The 16,901-nt window shown below is 41.9% G+C and overlaps 1 protein-coding gene across 1 annotated transcript in view; it reads right to left on the bottom strand.

Annotated features, from left to right (window-relative positions):
* Diaph3 (diaphanous related formin 3) overlaps positions 1-16,673 on the bottom strand; it is a 435,882-nt gene extending 419,209 nt beyond the window's left edge. Inside the window, exon 1 of the mRNA XM_051195312.1 lies at positions 16,516-16,673. Coding sequence (XP_051051269.1) covers positions 16,516-16,632 — 117 coding nt within the window. The 5' untranslated portion in view covers positions 16,633-16,673. The remainder of the gene's footprint in view (positions 1-16,515) is intronic.
* Positions 16,674-16,901: the final 228 nt, after the last annotated feature.

Here is a 16,901-nt window from a genome sequence, read left to right as displayed (position 1 = left end):
TTATGACACTTATTAATGGTGTATATATAAGAAATCTATCATCTTTCCTTATTGTAAGTGTAAATGACATCATGCCATCTTGGGAAAGTTAAGGTAAACACCAACATGTTCACTCTACCTGTTAATGCAATAATGTAAATGAGAACACGATTCCAAAATACAAAAAGTATATGAGATTCTTTGAGACTTTGTCTCATAATACTGACTATTTCTATCATACAATATGTACATGCCAACATGTGCATGACATTACATTAAATATGAGCACCTACTCCCTCCACCTTATAACCAAAATGATACAAATAAAAAATAAACAAAATGTAGAATAAGGGGTAAGCCCTCTAATCAGTGGGCAATGACAACAAAAGAAACACGAAGAAAAAAAGGGGATAGGTCCTTCCTGCAAATTGTTTACTCTTAATTAAATATGTGCTAATTAACATGCAAATATCATAGTAATCATGTAAGACTAAAGTCAAATGTATTGCCATGAATTACACATAAGGAAAATGTAGGTTAAAGAGTTGGCTATGTACATATGGAAACAAGTTTTTCAGGTAGAAGAAATAGACAGAACAGAGCCATTAAAAAGAAATATGGCAAGCTGGAGAATGGCTCAAAGGTTAACAGCACTGGCTGCTCTTCCAGAGGTCCAGAGTTCAATTCCCAGCAACCATATGGTGGCTCACAACCAGATATAAGAGATCTGGTGCCCTCTTCTGGTGTGCACAGAGAGAGGAAGGGAGGATAGAAGGGAAGGAAGGAGGGAGGAGATATGGCAGCTGGGTGGTAGTAGTGTATGCCTTTAATCTGACCTTTAATTCCAGAAGGCAAAGGCAGGCCAGCCTGGTCTACAGAACGAGTTCCAGGACAGACAGGGCAACACAGAAAAACCCTGTCTCAAAATTCCGAAAATAAATAAATAAATAAATACATAAATAAATAAAGGGAGAGGGCTAGAGAGATGGCCCTGCTGTTAAAGGCTAGGCTTATAACCAAAAATATAATATGACAGGAATCAGGTAGCAAGCAAGCCAGTGTACAGACCAAAGCGCACAGTGAAGGCAGCAGAAGCTCAGTCCTAGACCAGCTTAAGAACAAGAGCTTGTATTCTTCAAGCCAGTCACAAATACTGTACATGTGGAAAAAAAAAAAAAACACTTTACATAATCAACTTAAATAATACATAACAGTCAAATAAAATCAGTCCATTATATAAGTTACATGGTGGGAGGCTGTTACTTCGGGGCCTTTGAAGCAGATTGTTTGGCCAGAGACATTTACTGCTTGTTTGGTTATGCTTCCAGAGTCATTTACTAAAGACATTAGAAATACTCCCCAAACACTAAAAGCCAATAAAAGCAATTTTGGGACAAACGAAGCTAATTCTGTAAACAAAACTGTTTTTTTAATGTAGGATTAGTCCAAAGGGCATAAGGAACAGTCAAGCTTGTTTAAAGAAACGAGGGTAAGGGGAAAACATTTAACAACTACTTAAACATAACTCCTAAGAGCCCTTGGACCATGAGTGATATTTCTAAGAAGTATTCTCTTTCTCTTCCTCCCTCCCTCCCTCTCTGCTCAAGGTCTAGCACATTTCTTTCTGCACCAATCCCAAAATTACTGAAGCATCAACAGTTCACCCTCTCCTCAAGAATTCTATACATAATCTTGTAACTTTTCTGGAAGGAAGATACCCTAGAGAGATATTTATGTTCCTTCTAGCTATCAGACTATTGAAATAAAATTGAAATAAGTTGGAAGTTCCCCAGGAATCTCATGCTGATGATGCCAGGTGGGGGAAGTCTGAGATTTCACAGTTCTGATAGTCAGATCACCAAGCTGTAGAGACTGAAACAAAGGCAATGATGGGCAGAACCACACTTTGCCAATGACAGCTGATGTGTCCGTATCTTCTGCCTAATTTGAACCTAAGCCTCATATCTGGACCACAACAATGGACTTGGAAAGAGGCAGTCATGGAACCTCTTGTCTCTTCTTCCCAATGTAGCCACATCAAATCAATCTTTTTCTGCTTGGAGTATAAATTGTGTCTTCAATTGGTCTATTGAGGCTGAGTAACCAGGACCTAACTGATTAGGGTTGCCAGAACACAGACTCTCATCCTAACATCTCTGGTAAAATGATCTACCACTGCTCTGAGATAGTACCAGGGCCAACCCTCTCTTCAGGCTGCTTCTGTCACTCTACAGGCCTTCCTACTGACCCCTCAAACACTCCTGCTTCAGGAGGGCTGCCTCTTATGAACCATGCCCCTACACAAATAACAACTTTCCATGAACTGTGACAGAGTACTTTCTGCACAGAAGTACTGGCATCCTGCTCTGACACCTGCCAGGTTTGTGACTGTGGGCACCTAACTGCCTGAACCTCCATTCTTACCTGGCCCTAGGGAGACAATGCCCGTCAGGGACAGTCATGCAGAGGATGCAGCAGCACTTCAATCCATCTTCTCCCTCCCTTCCCTAAGATCCTCACACAGATCACCTAACTTCACAAATGTCCTCAAAGCAAACTCTTACCACTGTCTTACTCATCTGGGGCCCTGGAATCATTCCTCTACTCTGTTTTCATTCAGTCCTTACTGCTAAATGCACGCCAGCTTGTGGCCCTCTAAGGCAGCAGTTGTCAGCGTGTGTGTCATGACCCCTTTGGGGCTCAAATGACCCTTTCACAGGAGTCACCTAAGACCATTGGATAATATAGATATTTACATTACTATTCATAACTAGAAAAGCTACAGTTAGAGATCATCAAGTTAGATAAACTATTTGAGATTGAGTCTTCTAATACCTAAATGGTCATGAAGGAATCTAAGGATATATACCTCTGCATATGGTGTTTAACACCATACCTCCCCTACAATGCTTGTCATGAAGGTGAGCCCAGCAGCCTTCACACTGGCCACAGGGAAACACAGGACAGAATAGAAACCCAAGTGGTGTCAATCAAACTCCCCTCTCCTCCGGAAACCTCTGAGAATCATGGAAATCAGTCTCCTCTTTCACTGCCTGTGGGTGTGTACATGTACCTGGAACTGAGAGGTCTCAGCCTTGGCTATGGGAGTTCAAAGCAGTGAGCCACATTATTCAGGGGAACAATGGTGAAGCAGACGCCGGGTAAAGAACAAAGTTAGACGACATGGTTGAAGAGGAAGAAAGGGGAGAAAGGGGAGAAAGGGGAGAAGGTACTGACTTTCCATTCTGGGCTAGAGTCCACCATGAGGGCCGGCAGTCCTTCGTTTGATTCCTGGAGCTATACACTGTGACCTTACAATTCCCCTTCCTGAGCTTAAAAGAGACACCACACAGTGACATGTTCCTTTAAGCCAAATGGCCCTAGACCAAGAAGCCAGGCTTGCTACATGGTCCTCAGGTTCCCATATGACACAGCTTACATTTTCATCATTATGACCACTGCTCTCTGTGGACTTGCTGCAATTACTGCAAGCCAGTTATTATCCCCATCGCAGAGATCAGTAAATTGAGTGGCACAGAAGTGACTTGGCAGAGCTGGCAAGAGGCCAGTCTAAGAACGGAATCAGGGTCAACTATAAATCAGGTCTGCACCCATGCCCTTTCTCGCTGTCTCGCTCGCAGCTGTGACAAACCGCCACAGTCACACCTTGACAGACAGTAAAGATGAGGCCGTTTGAGTTAAAGAGCAAAGAAAAGTGAAATCAAATGACTTAGGATGAGCACAATTCTAAATGGACGGTTATTAAGTAGTAACAACACTGAGCACCAAGGATAAGACCTGCAGGGAAAGGTATAATTCCTGTAAATTGACGGGCACGGACAAGAGCACACATTCTTGTGAGGGAGTTTCTCCCTTTGTTTGATGAAGTTGCTCTCTGAGGTATGTAACAAAAAATAAAATGGCTGTCTGAGGTTTCTTTGTTTCTCACATATATGCACATAAGTTTTCTGTGGCAATTTCTTCTAAGAGCAAAACGTTCCATCCTGAAAAAGAACTCATTAAGACAGTGTATTTAAAAGAACGTTCTAAGGCAGTGGTTCTCAAGCTGTGGATCACAACTCTTTGGGTTCAATGGTTCCTTCTCTGGGTTGAGTAGATGTTTGTTGACGTCTCCCCGGGAATAATGTCACACAACACTGTGTGTTAGGTAAGCTTCAGTACAGAGTAAGACCCCATATAACAGTATTCTTTCTGATGCAGGATAAAGCAAGAGCCACAAAATAACCACATTCCAACATAATATTTCTTAAAAATCACCTCAACAGCTAATTAAAGGAAATTAATTTTCAAAATTTTTATAATTTGAAATTTACTAAACTATCACTAAATGTCCTTGCCTTATTTGACTAATACTTTTATTTCTATCCTCTTAATTGTTGAATCACTTAAACCAAATCAAAGAGATTGCACACTTGCAAAGTGCGTAACTGAGTAAGGCTGGGGAAAGCGTGATGGAAGGTCTTCATCCGCTTCCAATGTTAACAATGCTGGGGTGTGTTTCATGTGCTTTTTAGATCTACTAATCAAGCAGGAAATATGCAGATCCAGGGCCATGAAGCTACCAAACCACTTCTCAGGCCTAGAAAATGAAGAACTAGGAAACACAGAACTTCTCCTGAAGGTGTTTAGAACTCCCACAGCCCAGCTACATTGAAAGTTTGAGACCAGTGTGCAATACCTGAGCTCATAAGATCCTGCCTCAGGCAAAAAAAAAAAAAAAACCTTACAAAATAAATGTATTTATACAACCAGAAATAAGGTCCACTGATGAAATAATAAAAAAGTAATAATAATGTTTAGCATAATCACAAAAAAAATTGAAAGGTGTCATTAGAGAGCTACTTAAAAATGAGGGCTCGATTACACAATCAATGTTCGTATCTATCAAGCCTTGTTCCCTAACGGGACACCTCAGGAAGGTTCCCAAGCCTCTTCAGATCAATGTGAGAGTCCTGCTTCAAAGTAGTGTGTGGGAGTCAGTGATTAAGACAGTGTCAGGGTCAGAGTAAGGTGGCCGCTGTACTAATAATCATGTGCCTACAGTGTTCAAACCCATATAATAGGGGCATGGGGTCAAATAGCATCGAAGGTTTCCACCAGGATGCAGCAGGGTTTCACACTGTGGTGACTGCTAAGTTCTTCCAAGTGTGGAGATCTGAGGCAAGGGGCCCAAAGGTCATTTTATCTATTTATATTTCATGATGTGTGAAGATGGAAGTAAGGAATTTGAAGGCATGCTGGATCAAAGAAAGTCCCAGGGTTACCTCTGTCTCTGGAGTGGGGGGGTTTAGTAAGAAATAAATATTGACAAGGGAAAGGGGCAAAGAAAGAAAGAGAGGCAAGGTCAGGGGCTAGACGTTGAGATTAAGAGGAAAGGAAATGAAGAGGTCTAGGGCCCAGACTTCATGATGTGTGTCCCACTCCAACGAAGGGCAGAGTGCATGAACACAAACCCAGTGTCTGACATGAAAGAAGTATGAGAAGAAGGGGGAAAGTAAGCAAAAAAAAAAAGGTCAAAATGTTCAATAGCAGAGCTCCTGCCAGATCCCCTTCAACATGGTCAACTCTGCATCCATGCTGTAATTCATAGTGATGAGCTCTCCAATACTCTAAAGTGTCCTAAAAAGAGTAGAACTAGTGGAAAGGTGTCACGCACGTATGAACTGGTAAGCATTGTGCCTAACCTGCCATAGTAAACAATAACCCAACTAATCTTCACAACAAACCACAGATCCTGATCACCTCCATCTTGCCGAAAGGAAACTCGAAACTCAGACACAGATTAAGAATTCTACCTAAGCCTAAACTAGCACAGTGGTTAGGGCTGGGGCTCTAAAGTCATCAACCTGGATAGTCATGAAAACATCTGGTTTTTACATGCCTTTGCCTAACACCACCAGAACTTTACATAAAAGGACATTTAGGATATCTAAATCACATTTAAACTTAAATTAATCGTAAATGAATTAAGGAACCAATTAGTAAAAAGTTACAAGAGTAACTCGGCTTCTCAATTAAGCAAGAATTCAAGATTCTACAAGTCTATACCAGGCCCCACAGAAAAAGTGACCCTCAGGCTTAGGAGCATATGCATAAAGAAACTGAAAACTTGTTGAAGGTAACATATCAATAAGAGCAAAACACCCTTTGACAGGAAGCTGGCTGAAGTTAGAACATGATTTTAATTGGAGACCTTCACCCTTTATAAAGAAATGAACCTGTCACATTGGATTTCTGGATGCAGATTATATGTACTCCATTTTTTATGTTCATTTCTCGGGCTGTCAAATTATTCATTAAAAATGAATTGTAATTGTCATTATGAATTGAATTCTATCCAAAGTTTCAATAAACAAAAACAGTTTAATTCTAATGTCCATAATTAATGTCACCAATGTAAAAACCTTTCATTTAAAAGTGGAACATTAAAAGGTTTTACTTTATGATACAAATAAACAGCCCACCTTGGGAAAATGAAGCAATTAAAAGTCAAAACTCCCCATATTCTAGGGAAACAGTTCACAATAAAATTATCCAGAGATAGGAGTGGTAATACATGCTTGTACTGCCAGCAATTAGAAGATTAAGGCAGGAAGATCAGGAATTCATGGCCAATCTTTGCTATAATAGTGAATTCATAGCCAGTTTAGACTACATTTGACAATGTCTCAAATAAAATTAATTTAATCAAATAGGTACATGATTATGCATTTCACAATTAACCAATATATCATACCTCTAAGTCTTTCTAAATTTTCTAATTCATAACTCGTTAGAGGAAGTGGTGGCATTCTGAACTGTCACTTAGCTATTCTTTAACTTAGAAGATATGACTTGAACCTCACCTATCTGAAGCATAGCTCAAATCCCTTGTCATGAATAATGCCCTCATTTGATACATTTAATCACAAGCCCACTTCCTTCCCGGAAAATAACATGTACCATGATACTCAATGATGGAAAACAAAGAAAAAATTAATTCCATTCACAGATCTACTTTTAAAAGGACAGAAAAATAGTAAAATAAAAACCTGATTTAAAAAAAAAAGGTTTAATTTTTTTTAAGCCCTATAAGGAAATTACAGGGAGATGATATAAACTAAGGAGAGAAAAAGGACATTACAATGGGATTTATATAGTTTCATTTTTTAAAGCTATTGGTGAGTGCCTCTTTTATGACTAAATATATAAAGATATATTTAAGGCTGCAAGGCTCTATTTCACCCAAGAAACCTATTAGAACTAACCTAACACTCTGACACTTCTGACACACTGTATACCATCGCTACTGGTAACTGCTGACACCATTTTTGTCTCATCATTAAACAAAGCAGCTAAGCTGGAAAACCTTTGCTTGATTCAATAACAGTGACTTAGCTTCAGCAACAAATCATCAATCACATTAAACTAATGTTGATAATTTGCATGTTAGTGTTTTTATAGTTTTTGTTTTGGATTTATATGTTAATCTGGCTTAGTTTGAAGCTACAAAAGCTCCATAAGTATACTTACACTCTGCTTTATATCGACACTTACATTAATATCATTATTTTTATTATCATTCATGACAACTCCCGATCATCACCGGAGTTTTCCTCTCAGTTAGCAGTTGCTCTTCTTGTGGGTTTCCCTTTGTTGTAACTGTGCAGGTTTCACAGGTCCATGAGCCTCGTTTTACAAATGAGAAACACTCTCAGAAAGCTATGGAAACATGTCCTGACCATTAGTCATCAGACCATAGCCCTCCCTCTACTGTCACCTGGCACTGCCAAATAATGTTTCTGCCTCTACACACGAGGAGGAACAACCCTGGTTTGACTAAGATTTTCCAGGATGGGAAAGACAGTCAAATATCCAATGTATGTGCCTAAAAGCCAAAAAAAACTGCACGACTACTATTACTATAACAAGTGTAGCAAAAGCAGCACCCTATAAACAGCAAACACTCAGAAGTAACATGAGCCAATCAATCGATGCTCTTCTAGGCCTATGACATCCTAACGTTTTATCTGCCAAAGTTCCCTGCTTCCCACATGATTAAAGAAAGGCACCTGGAGATGTTAAGTTACTGCCCACCATTTCCAGCTTACAAGTGACACAGCTGGGGTCCACAGCCTGAGAATGGGAGAAGTTACTGCTCGTGTTATCCATGCCTCCCCAAACAAAACAAGGCTGTAACAGAAGGGCAGTGCGCTGTGTGAAGAATATAGTCTGTAGCAAGCACTTCCAGAAAGGCTGCAGCAAGTAACTGGAAACTTGATCATTTCAGCAACAAAGTGGAACGTTTTCAAACTCTCAGATCGTCCCCTAAGTTAATAATGAACACTTGCTTCTCTATTTGAGAAAAATTACTCCAAATGGTAAGGTGTTTCAATGCTATCCTGCTGCTATTGAGAAGACATTACCTTTGTAGATGCTGTTCAAAAAGAGCCTGTGCTTTGATCCTTAATATCCCGTGAAGTAAAAGGTTATGCTTAATCTATATTTTATAGATCTGAAAGTCAAATGAGGCTGTGGGATAAACAAGCGTTTGAGTGTGAAGTAAGCACATCTTCAGCATTCACCTGAGTACTGGTTTAGATGACACTATATGCCGACTTAAAGACAATTACATTAGTGTTATACCTTGCAGGGTATTTTTTTTTTTCTTGTATTATTCTGCTAGCATCAACAAGTTATATACATGTTAATTTACATTCTATATAAAAAGCCAATTTTAAATCCAATTTATAAGACAATAAATATATAAAGATCCTAGGACACAGCAATAAAGTTATGCCATAAAGCAGAGTTAATCCAAGGCAACAATAATAAAAGTGTGACAAATTTTAGCATTCCACCAACTGCACAAAGGTGTTCCAGGTAACATCTGTTCAGAAGCAATTGCTACAAGACAGACTAGATGAGATGCAAGGTTTCACAGTATAATAAATGTATGTCAGTCTGCTTGCTTCATAATTAAAGACACGAGTCTTTGAAAAAAGCAATTAAGACTTGCTCTAAATCTGAGACAATCATCCCTATGCCCACCCATCCTTACCCTCAAAGAGAAAGAGCCACCCAAATCTACAAATACTAAACACTACATATTTCTACTCTCAGCGGCTAATTGCACTCCATAAAGGACCACTTGATACATTTTTCATAAGTCATACATTAAAAGGAGGGGGGGACAGAAGGACCAAGCATGGACTTCTTACGGCTATATAACCTCAAGTAAAATATTAACCTCTGAACCTCCGTCAGTTTTTCTATGTCTAAAGTTAAAGAATAAAGAAACCATTTTGGTTTTGATGGGAATGGGAGGTTCCTTTTGGAAGTGTGGGTTCTAGTCATAAGGAGGACTAGGAAGGGAAATCTGAGAAAGGTTAGGGCTATTTCTTAGAAAAGCAGCCTAAGTAAAATGATTTGGATGGCAAATGAAGGCTACTATGACTGATACACTACACAGACTGTTGCTATGCATGATATGCACAAATGTACCCAAACCTTTCAACTAAGAACATGATCTGGACTCTGGATTATTTACTTTGACCTAATAGCTATTTGTTCCAGGCCAGTCTGGTCTATGCATTTCTCAAAAAGAAATTTAAACCAATTAAATGGTTCTAAAGGCTTTCCAACTTAATCACCCCTGTAACTATAATACCTGCTTGGCTTCCTGTAACAACCAGAAAAAAATTACCACAAAGTTGGTGGCTAAAATACAAATTCATCCAGCAGTTCCAGAAGGCAGGAGTTACACATCAGTATCTGCACCGCTGTCAGTGTGTTGGTGGGGACTCTCTGCTTTTGACATTGCAGCAACATGTGTTTGGCCACAGGCTGGTCACGATTGCTTGCAGAACAGTACCTGACTACCAGCTTCTGGTGGCTGCGTCACTAACCTGTGTCCAGTCACATCACCTTCTCCTCCTTTACGGGCAAAACTTCCCTTCTCACTCTAATGACCTGAAATAAGCTACCATTTTTAGCCAGCAAACATAACACAAAAGTTCTTTTTTGCCATAGGAGGAAACAGCCAAAGGCTCCACAGAATAAGGAGTAGAATATCTTCCTACACCTGCTTTCAGACACACCCGGGCAACAAAGCAAATACGCCCAAGTATCACTAAGCCTGCTCTGATTTCACCTCTTCCTAAATCAATGATAAACACAAGCCACTCAACTTTCTGCCTCTTCCCACCTCACAACCTACTTATGACCACGATGCCATTGCCTATACATTTATTAGAGCCATTATTAATACTGTTAATAGTTTCTAGATGAGAAAAGAAGCTGAGAAGACTCACTCCTAAAACCCACAAGAAAGAGAGTACAAATTAAGGTCCAGGACTGTGTGATTGTCAGCACCTTTATATATAACTCACATGTACTCAAATGCACTAACCAGACTTTGTAGGATGCCAGAGCATCTGCTCTGGACACAACAGACCAAACTAATGAAGTTTTATCATAGTAACTGAGCCTGGCTGGTTACAGAAGATCCAAATGCCAGTTAACAGATTAAGCTCAAAACAAGTAAATAGTTCAGTTATAACCAAAGAAATGACTCCCTGGACTAGAGCCAATTAAGCTACCTTGATGTCTTTCTTGGTTCATAAATGCTGACAACAATCTGCTCGGAGTTCTCATAGTTGTCTGGTTCTGGGAATTGTCTACCTACCAGATATTCCAATTACATGTATTGATACTTATAAAGCTTGCTCACTCATAAAGCAAACTTCATCAACAATGCCACAACAGTACATATCCTCCACTCCCAACTGATACATCTAACTCCTGCACCTATGGTTCAGGGATCACTGCAGAAAAGATGGGGCAGAAATATCATTAAGAGTCATGGTAACAGGATGGGAAAAGAAAAAAAACTCACAACAAAAACAGAAGGAATTACAATGATTTAATCAAACAAAAGCAACCTACTTGGTAGAAACCATTAGAGATAAGATCTACCCTAAAGGGTGTGAGAGCTTTTAAAGAATATTCCTAATTAAAGAGTTCTTCTACCAATTTGGATTACTGATTTACAGGTTTTATGTTAGACACTGGCACCCATACAGTTGGAGCCTTATCCCATATGCCACATGTCTTGGTCAGTCTAGACCTGGTGACAGTCGGTGGGTGAGCTGCGTGTGGCTAACAGCGATGAGAGGAAGATGTCCTGGTCAGTCTAGACCTGGTGACAGTCAGTGGGTGAGCGTGTGTGGCTAACAGCGATGAGAGGAAGATGTCCTGGTCAGTCTAGACCTGGTGACAGTCGGTGGGTGAGCTGTGTGTGGCTAACAGCAATGGGAGGAAGATGTGTTGGTCAGTCTAGACCTGGTGACAGTCGGCGGGTGAGCTGTGTGTGGCTAACAGCGATGAGAGGAAGATGTCCTGGTCAGTCTAGACCTGGTGACAGTCGGTGGGTGAGCATGTGTGGCTAACAGCGATGGGAGGAAGATGTGTTGGTCAGTCTAGACCTGGTGACAGTCGGTGGGTGAGCTGTGTGTGGCTAACAGCGATGAGAGGAAGATGTCCTGGTCAGTCTAGACCTGGTGACAGTCGGTGGGTGAGCTGTGTGTGGCTAACAGCAATGGGAGGAAGATGTGTTGGTCAGTCTAGACCTGGTGACAGTCGGTGGGTGAGCTGTGTGTGGCTAACAGCGATGGGAGGAAGATACCACCGCAAAGCTCTTCACAGCCAATAGGAAAACCTTTCAACTCAGTTCCAATCTAGAAGGGAACGGGGAGTCAGGCCCAGACACTGCCTACCAGACCTAGACCAGGTTCCAGGTGGGGACTCTACTGAATGCTGTCTTCCTCTTCAAGTGCGGCCAGACGCACCAACCTTTCCTCTCAGCACCTTTTCGCTGCACTGTCCCCACTTGCTCCCTCAGCATCTCAACATACGGCGGCGGCACTTGCCGTAGCTTCTACTGAAACCAAGGCGACAGGCTGCTTTCCAAACAGCACCCAGCAGCTGACTCGGCCCAGCATTATACAGTTACAGAGCAGCTTCTACTATTTCCACGCATCTAGGAAGACAGGAAATAAGCTACAAATAGTGTTACCTAATTTGCAAAGGACTCAAAGCCAACAGTTTTGCATTCAGTAGAAATCAAGGGCTCATTTGTCTTCTCTATGAAACCAGGATCAGAAGACACCAAAGGTGGAGCTTAACTAAGGCAAGAACCATGTATGTGACCATTTTACAATCAGTCATGCTGTCAGCTTGTCCATTAACAGAAGTGAACAAAAAAAAAAAAAAAAAATGAACAACTGTGTCGTCCCTATCCCTGATGTATCTGATGTATGGGAAACAACATAAACAACATTACTTGTTCTAAAAGCTCAGAAAATGAGTCAAAAAAAAAAAAAAAAAAAAAAAAAAAAGGGGTCAGGCTAATATTGTTCCATCTCAATCAAGGAAAAGGCCAAGAATTGAGCTGAGCTGACATCATGCAATAAGGCTGACAGAACTACAGACCAATCACTCCTAGAGGCACACTCAGGATCTGTGATGGTCTCAAAGACCAGTATGGGACATCAAGACAGCAAGAGGGGAGCAGGCTAGAAGAGGTGCTGGGAAGACAGAGGAGACTGGGCAGGGGGCCTTTGGCAAAAACAGAGGTGAAGTAGAATGGCTCAACAGGAAAACAATTGGTCCTAAACCAGCTGCGTGAAAAGGGTACTGGTGGAAAAGGCAAACACCTCCATAGAAAAGCACCCTCAGGAGGTCCTTGTCCTTTTCCCCTTCTCTGGGGAGACTATGGATGTCTCTCTTAGGTTCCTCCTTGTTTCCTAGCTTCTCTGGGGTTGTGGATTGTAGGCTGGTGATCTTTTGCTCTACATCTAAAATCCATATATGAGTGAGTACATACAGTGTTTGTCTTTTGTGACTGGATTACCTCCCTCAGAATGGTTTCCTCTAATTCTATCCATTTTACTGTGAATTTCAAGATTCCATTGTGTTTTCCCACTGAGTAGTACCCCATTGTGGAAATGTACATTTCCTTTATCCTCTCTTCTGTTGAGGGGCATCTAGGTTGCTTCTAGGGTTTGGCTATTACAAACAATGCTGCTATGAACATAGTTAAACAGATGTCTTGGTTGCAGGAATGTGCATCTTTTGGATATATGCCTAAGAAAGGAATTACTGGATCTTGAGGTAGACTCTTTCGCATTTTCCTGAGGAACAGCCATAATGATTTCCAAAGTGGCTGTATGAGTTTGCACTCCCACCAGCAGTGGAGGAGTGTTCCCCTTTCTCTACATCCTCTCCAGCATAAACTGTCTTTGGTGCTTTTTATTTTAGCCATTTTGACAGGAGTAAGATATCTCAGATTTGTTTAGATTTGCATTTCTCTGGTGGCTAAACTTTCTTAAGTCTTTCAGCCATTTTAGATTCCTCCACTGCGAATTCTCTATTTAGTTCAGTACCCCATTTTTTAATAAGATTATTTGGTGTTTTGCTGACTAGCTTCTTGAGTTCTTTGTGTATTCTGGAAATCAACTCTCTGTCAGATGTGGGGTTGATGAATATTTTTCCCATTCTGTGAGCTGCCGTTTTGTCCTGTTGACTGTGCCCTTTGTCTTACAGAAGCTTCTCAGCTTCAGGAGGTCCCATTTATTAATTGTCGATCTCAGTGTCTGTGCTACTGGAGTTATGTTCAGGAAGTATTCTGTGCCAATTTGTTCAAGGGTACCTCCTACTTTCTCTTCTAAGAGGTTCAGTGTGGCTGACTTTATGTTGAGGTCTTTGATCCATTTGGCCTTAAGTTTTGTGCATGGGGATAGATCTGGATCTATCTGCAATCTTCTACATGTCCACATCCAGTTGTGTCAGCACCATTTGTTGAAGATACTTTTTTCCATAATTTTAGCTTCTTTGTCAAATAAAACACAGGGGCGGGGAGATAGGAGACAGAGGAGGGGAGAAGAGGAGGGAGGAGGAGAACATGAGGGATCAGGAAGGTCACATTGGGGGGAAGAACTGAGAAAGACAGCAAGGAAAGAGATACCTTAATAGAGGAAGAAGCCATTCTGGGCTTAAAGAGAAATCTGTCACTAGAGAACTCTCCAGGGATCCACAAGGATGACCCCAACTAAGAATCTAAGCAATAGTGTAGAGGCTACCTTAAATGCCATCATAAAGCCTTCACCCAGTAGCTGATGGAAGCAGAAGCAACGACCCACAGCTAAGCACTGAGCCGAACTCCTGGAATCCAGTTGTTGAGAGATGAGTGATGAACAAACGGGTCAAGACCATGCTGGGGAAACCCACAGAGACAGCTGACCTGAGCAAGTGGCAGCTCATGGACCCCAGACTGACAGCTGGGAAGCCAGCATAAGACCAAACCAGGACCCTTGAATGTAGGTGTCAGTTGGGGGGCTTGGATAGTCTAATGGGACCTCTGTCAGTGAAACCAGTATTTATCCTTAGTGCACAAATGGGCCCATTCCCTATGTAACATCTCTCAGACTAGATACACAGGGGAGGGCCTAGGTCCTGCCCCAAATGATGTGACAGACTTTGATGATCCCCCATGGGAGGCCTCACCCTTCCCAGGACTACATAGTCTCGTTCTTAACTTATTCCATGTACCTTTTCCTTCTGGGCCTTTATCTTTCTTTCCTTCTTACTTCATGGCTGACTGGGTGGCTCGCCCCTGCTGGCCTCCTCTTCTTGTTCTCTTCCTACTACTGCTCTCCTCTTCCTCGTTTCTCCTTCTGTGTATCCTCTCTGCCTGGCAGCCCAGCCTATCCTTGATCCTGCCTCACTATTGGCCTTTTGGCTCTTTATTAGGGCCTGTTTTAGATAGACACAGTAACACAACTTCACCGAGTTAAACAAATACAGCATAAACAAAGTCACACACCTTAAAATAATACTCCCCAACAATATGGCATAACTAAGAAATAAAAACCACAATTGCCAATAAAATCAAATATTTATTCAGGAATGCCACGATGTAAACTACAGAAAATCACACTTCTTGAATCCTGGACCATGGGAGTCCAGGCAAAATATATTAAGAGTATTAATCCAGAGAGTAGAAAGAGATGGCACCACTGTGTGGGTTCCTTTTATGGCCAAATTAACTCTCTCCTATTCAATCTCAGCCCTGAGCAGATAAATGAAGCACACACTTGACCTGTTTTACAACATGTCTCCATCCCTCTTATTTTGATGCTCACTTCTGTATAATCAATCCCACTGATGCTCACTGCTAGTACCCTGATGCCCCTTATCTCTGTTCTCATTAGTATTTAATTACAAGTAAACATTAGACTTAGCAATTGGGTCACGATCTATTATAACCCTAATTTGTAAACCACGGCTTAAATTCTTCAAATTTTATTTATCCAGAAAAGGGTAAGACAGTACTAAATCTCTAATTCTCTTAGACTAACACCAAAATCTACCAACCCACACAATGAGACCCAAATGAAAATCATAACCTTACCATAGCTCTTCCTTTCTCACTGAGAACAAAAGTTCACTCTGACATAGTTATGATTTTCCTATCAGAATTCAGAAACCAACTGAACACAAAACATAGAAAACTGTCAATAATATCTTGGTTCCTTTACCAAAGTCTACATGACTTTGGTCAAGTTCATGGCGAGTGACCAGGCTTTGCATCCTCCTCTGTAAGGCAGGCTTTATATTTTCTGACTACACATGATAATCTACCTTGGAAGTATAGTATAGTGAAGAGATAATGTGCTCTCAAGCTAAGCAGGGTAACAGCATGGCTTCACAATTAAGTTTAATCTTTGCCCCACTATTTCAAGCTTTAAAAGATGCTTACTTAGATCTTCAGCATCTGCCTCCTCACATCCAAAGAACCAGAGCAGCTGTCGTTCATAAGCTATATATAAATCCGTAGAAGAGGCCATCCCTACCTACTGTCAGTCTGAATGTTAATAAAATGCTTCCACATATAAATATACATACCATCGGTGGTATTTCTTAAATTAAAAAAAAATTAAAAAAAGAGCGCAAAGCCAACCCGATTAACGAGTTTTGGATACTTGAAGACTCCTTCCAAACTAAACAAGACATTCTTTAGCAGTGACTACACATCCCGCCAAGTTTGAAAACGAGTTGCCTGAACTTGAAAAAAAATATATCCACCTTCAAAAGTCCTTGTTGTTGGATTAAAATGGGGGGGGGGGTCAATACGCCAGAAATTACTTTCTGTCTTACAATTTGTTATACCAAAGGGGTGGGGTGGAATTCAACTTTTTTTTAAGGCAGAACCCGCCCAGATGACGTCATTTCACAGACATTTGAACTGTTTTTCAGATTGGCCCTAAGAAATGTGAAGCTTCAGAGAGAGCAGCAGGGCGTTCACCCAGTAGGGGAATCGAATCCTGCCCTGTCCCTGTGGATCTAAGCCGATTAGCAGCTCTGGCCTCCTGAGACAAACCTAGCTCCCCGCTCCCGGGGCTGTCAGCCTGGGGAGCGGTGGGGGCTGTCGGCCCCGGGAATCGCCGCAGCCCCGCGGCTCTGCTCCACACTTACCAACTTGGGGCGCTTCTCCCCGGGCTCGTAGGGGCCTGAGGGCGGCGCGGGAGACAGGCCCTTCCTTCGCGGCGCCTTGCTGTCCCGGCCGAGAGCGCGCGCCCGGTGCCTCTCCATCGTCGCGGGTCTCGATCGCGACCTGATGTGGGGCCGTGCTCCAGCCCGCTCACCTTCCGGGTCCCACGCCGGCAGCGCAGCCCTCTAACCGCTGCACCGAGATGAGCCAATGCATCCGAAATCTCCCGCCACCTCGGGCAGCCCGGTCAGCCAATCCCGAGCCGCAGAACCCTTCCGGGTATGCCGCTCCGCCCCTTCCGGGTATGCCGATGCCTGCGCCTGATTGGCCCTTCGGCCTGTCCGTTGCACTTCTCGCCCTGTGGCTGTGC

Source organism: Phodopus roborovskii, unplaced genomic scaffold (genome assembly GCF_943737965.1).
Source record: "Phodopus roborovskii unplaced genomic scaffold, PHOROB, whole genome shotgun sequence".
NCBI classification, from domain to species: Eukaryota; Metazoa; Chordata; class Mammalia; order Rodentia; family Cricetidae; genus Phodopus; species Phodopus roborovskii.
This window is presented reverse-complemented; position numbering and strand designations above follow the sequence as displayed.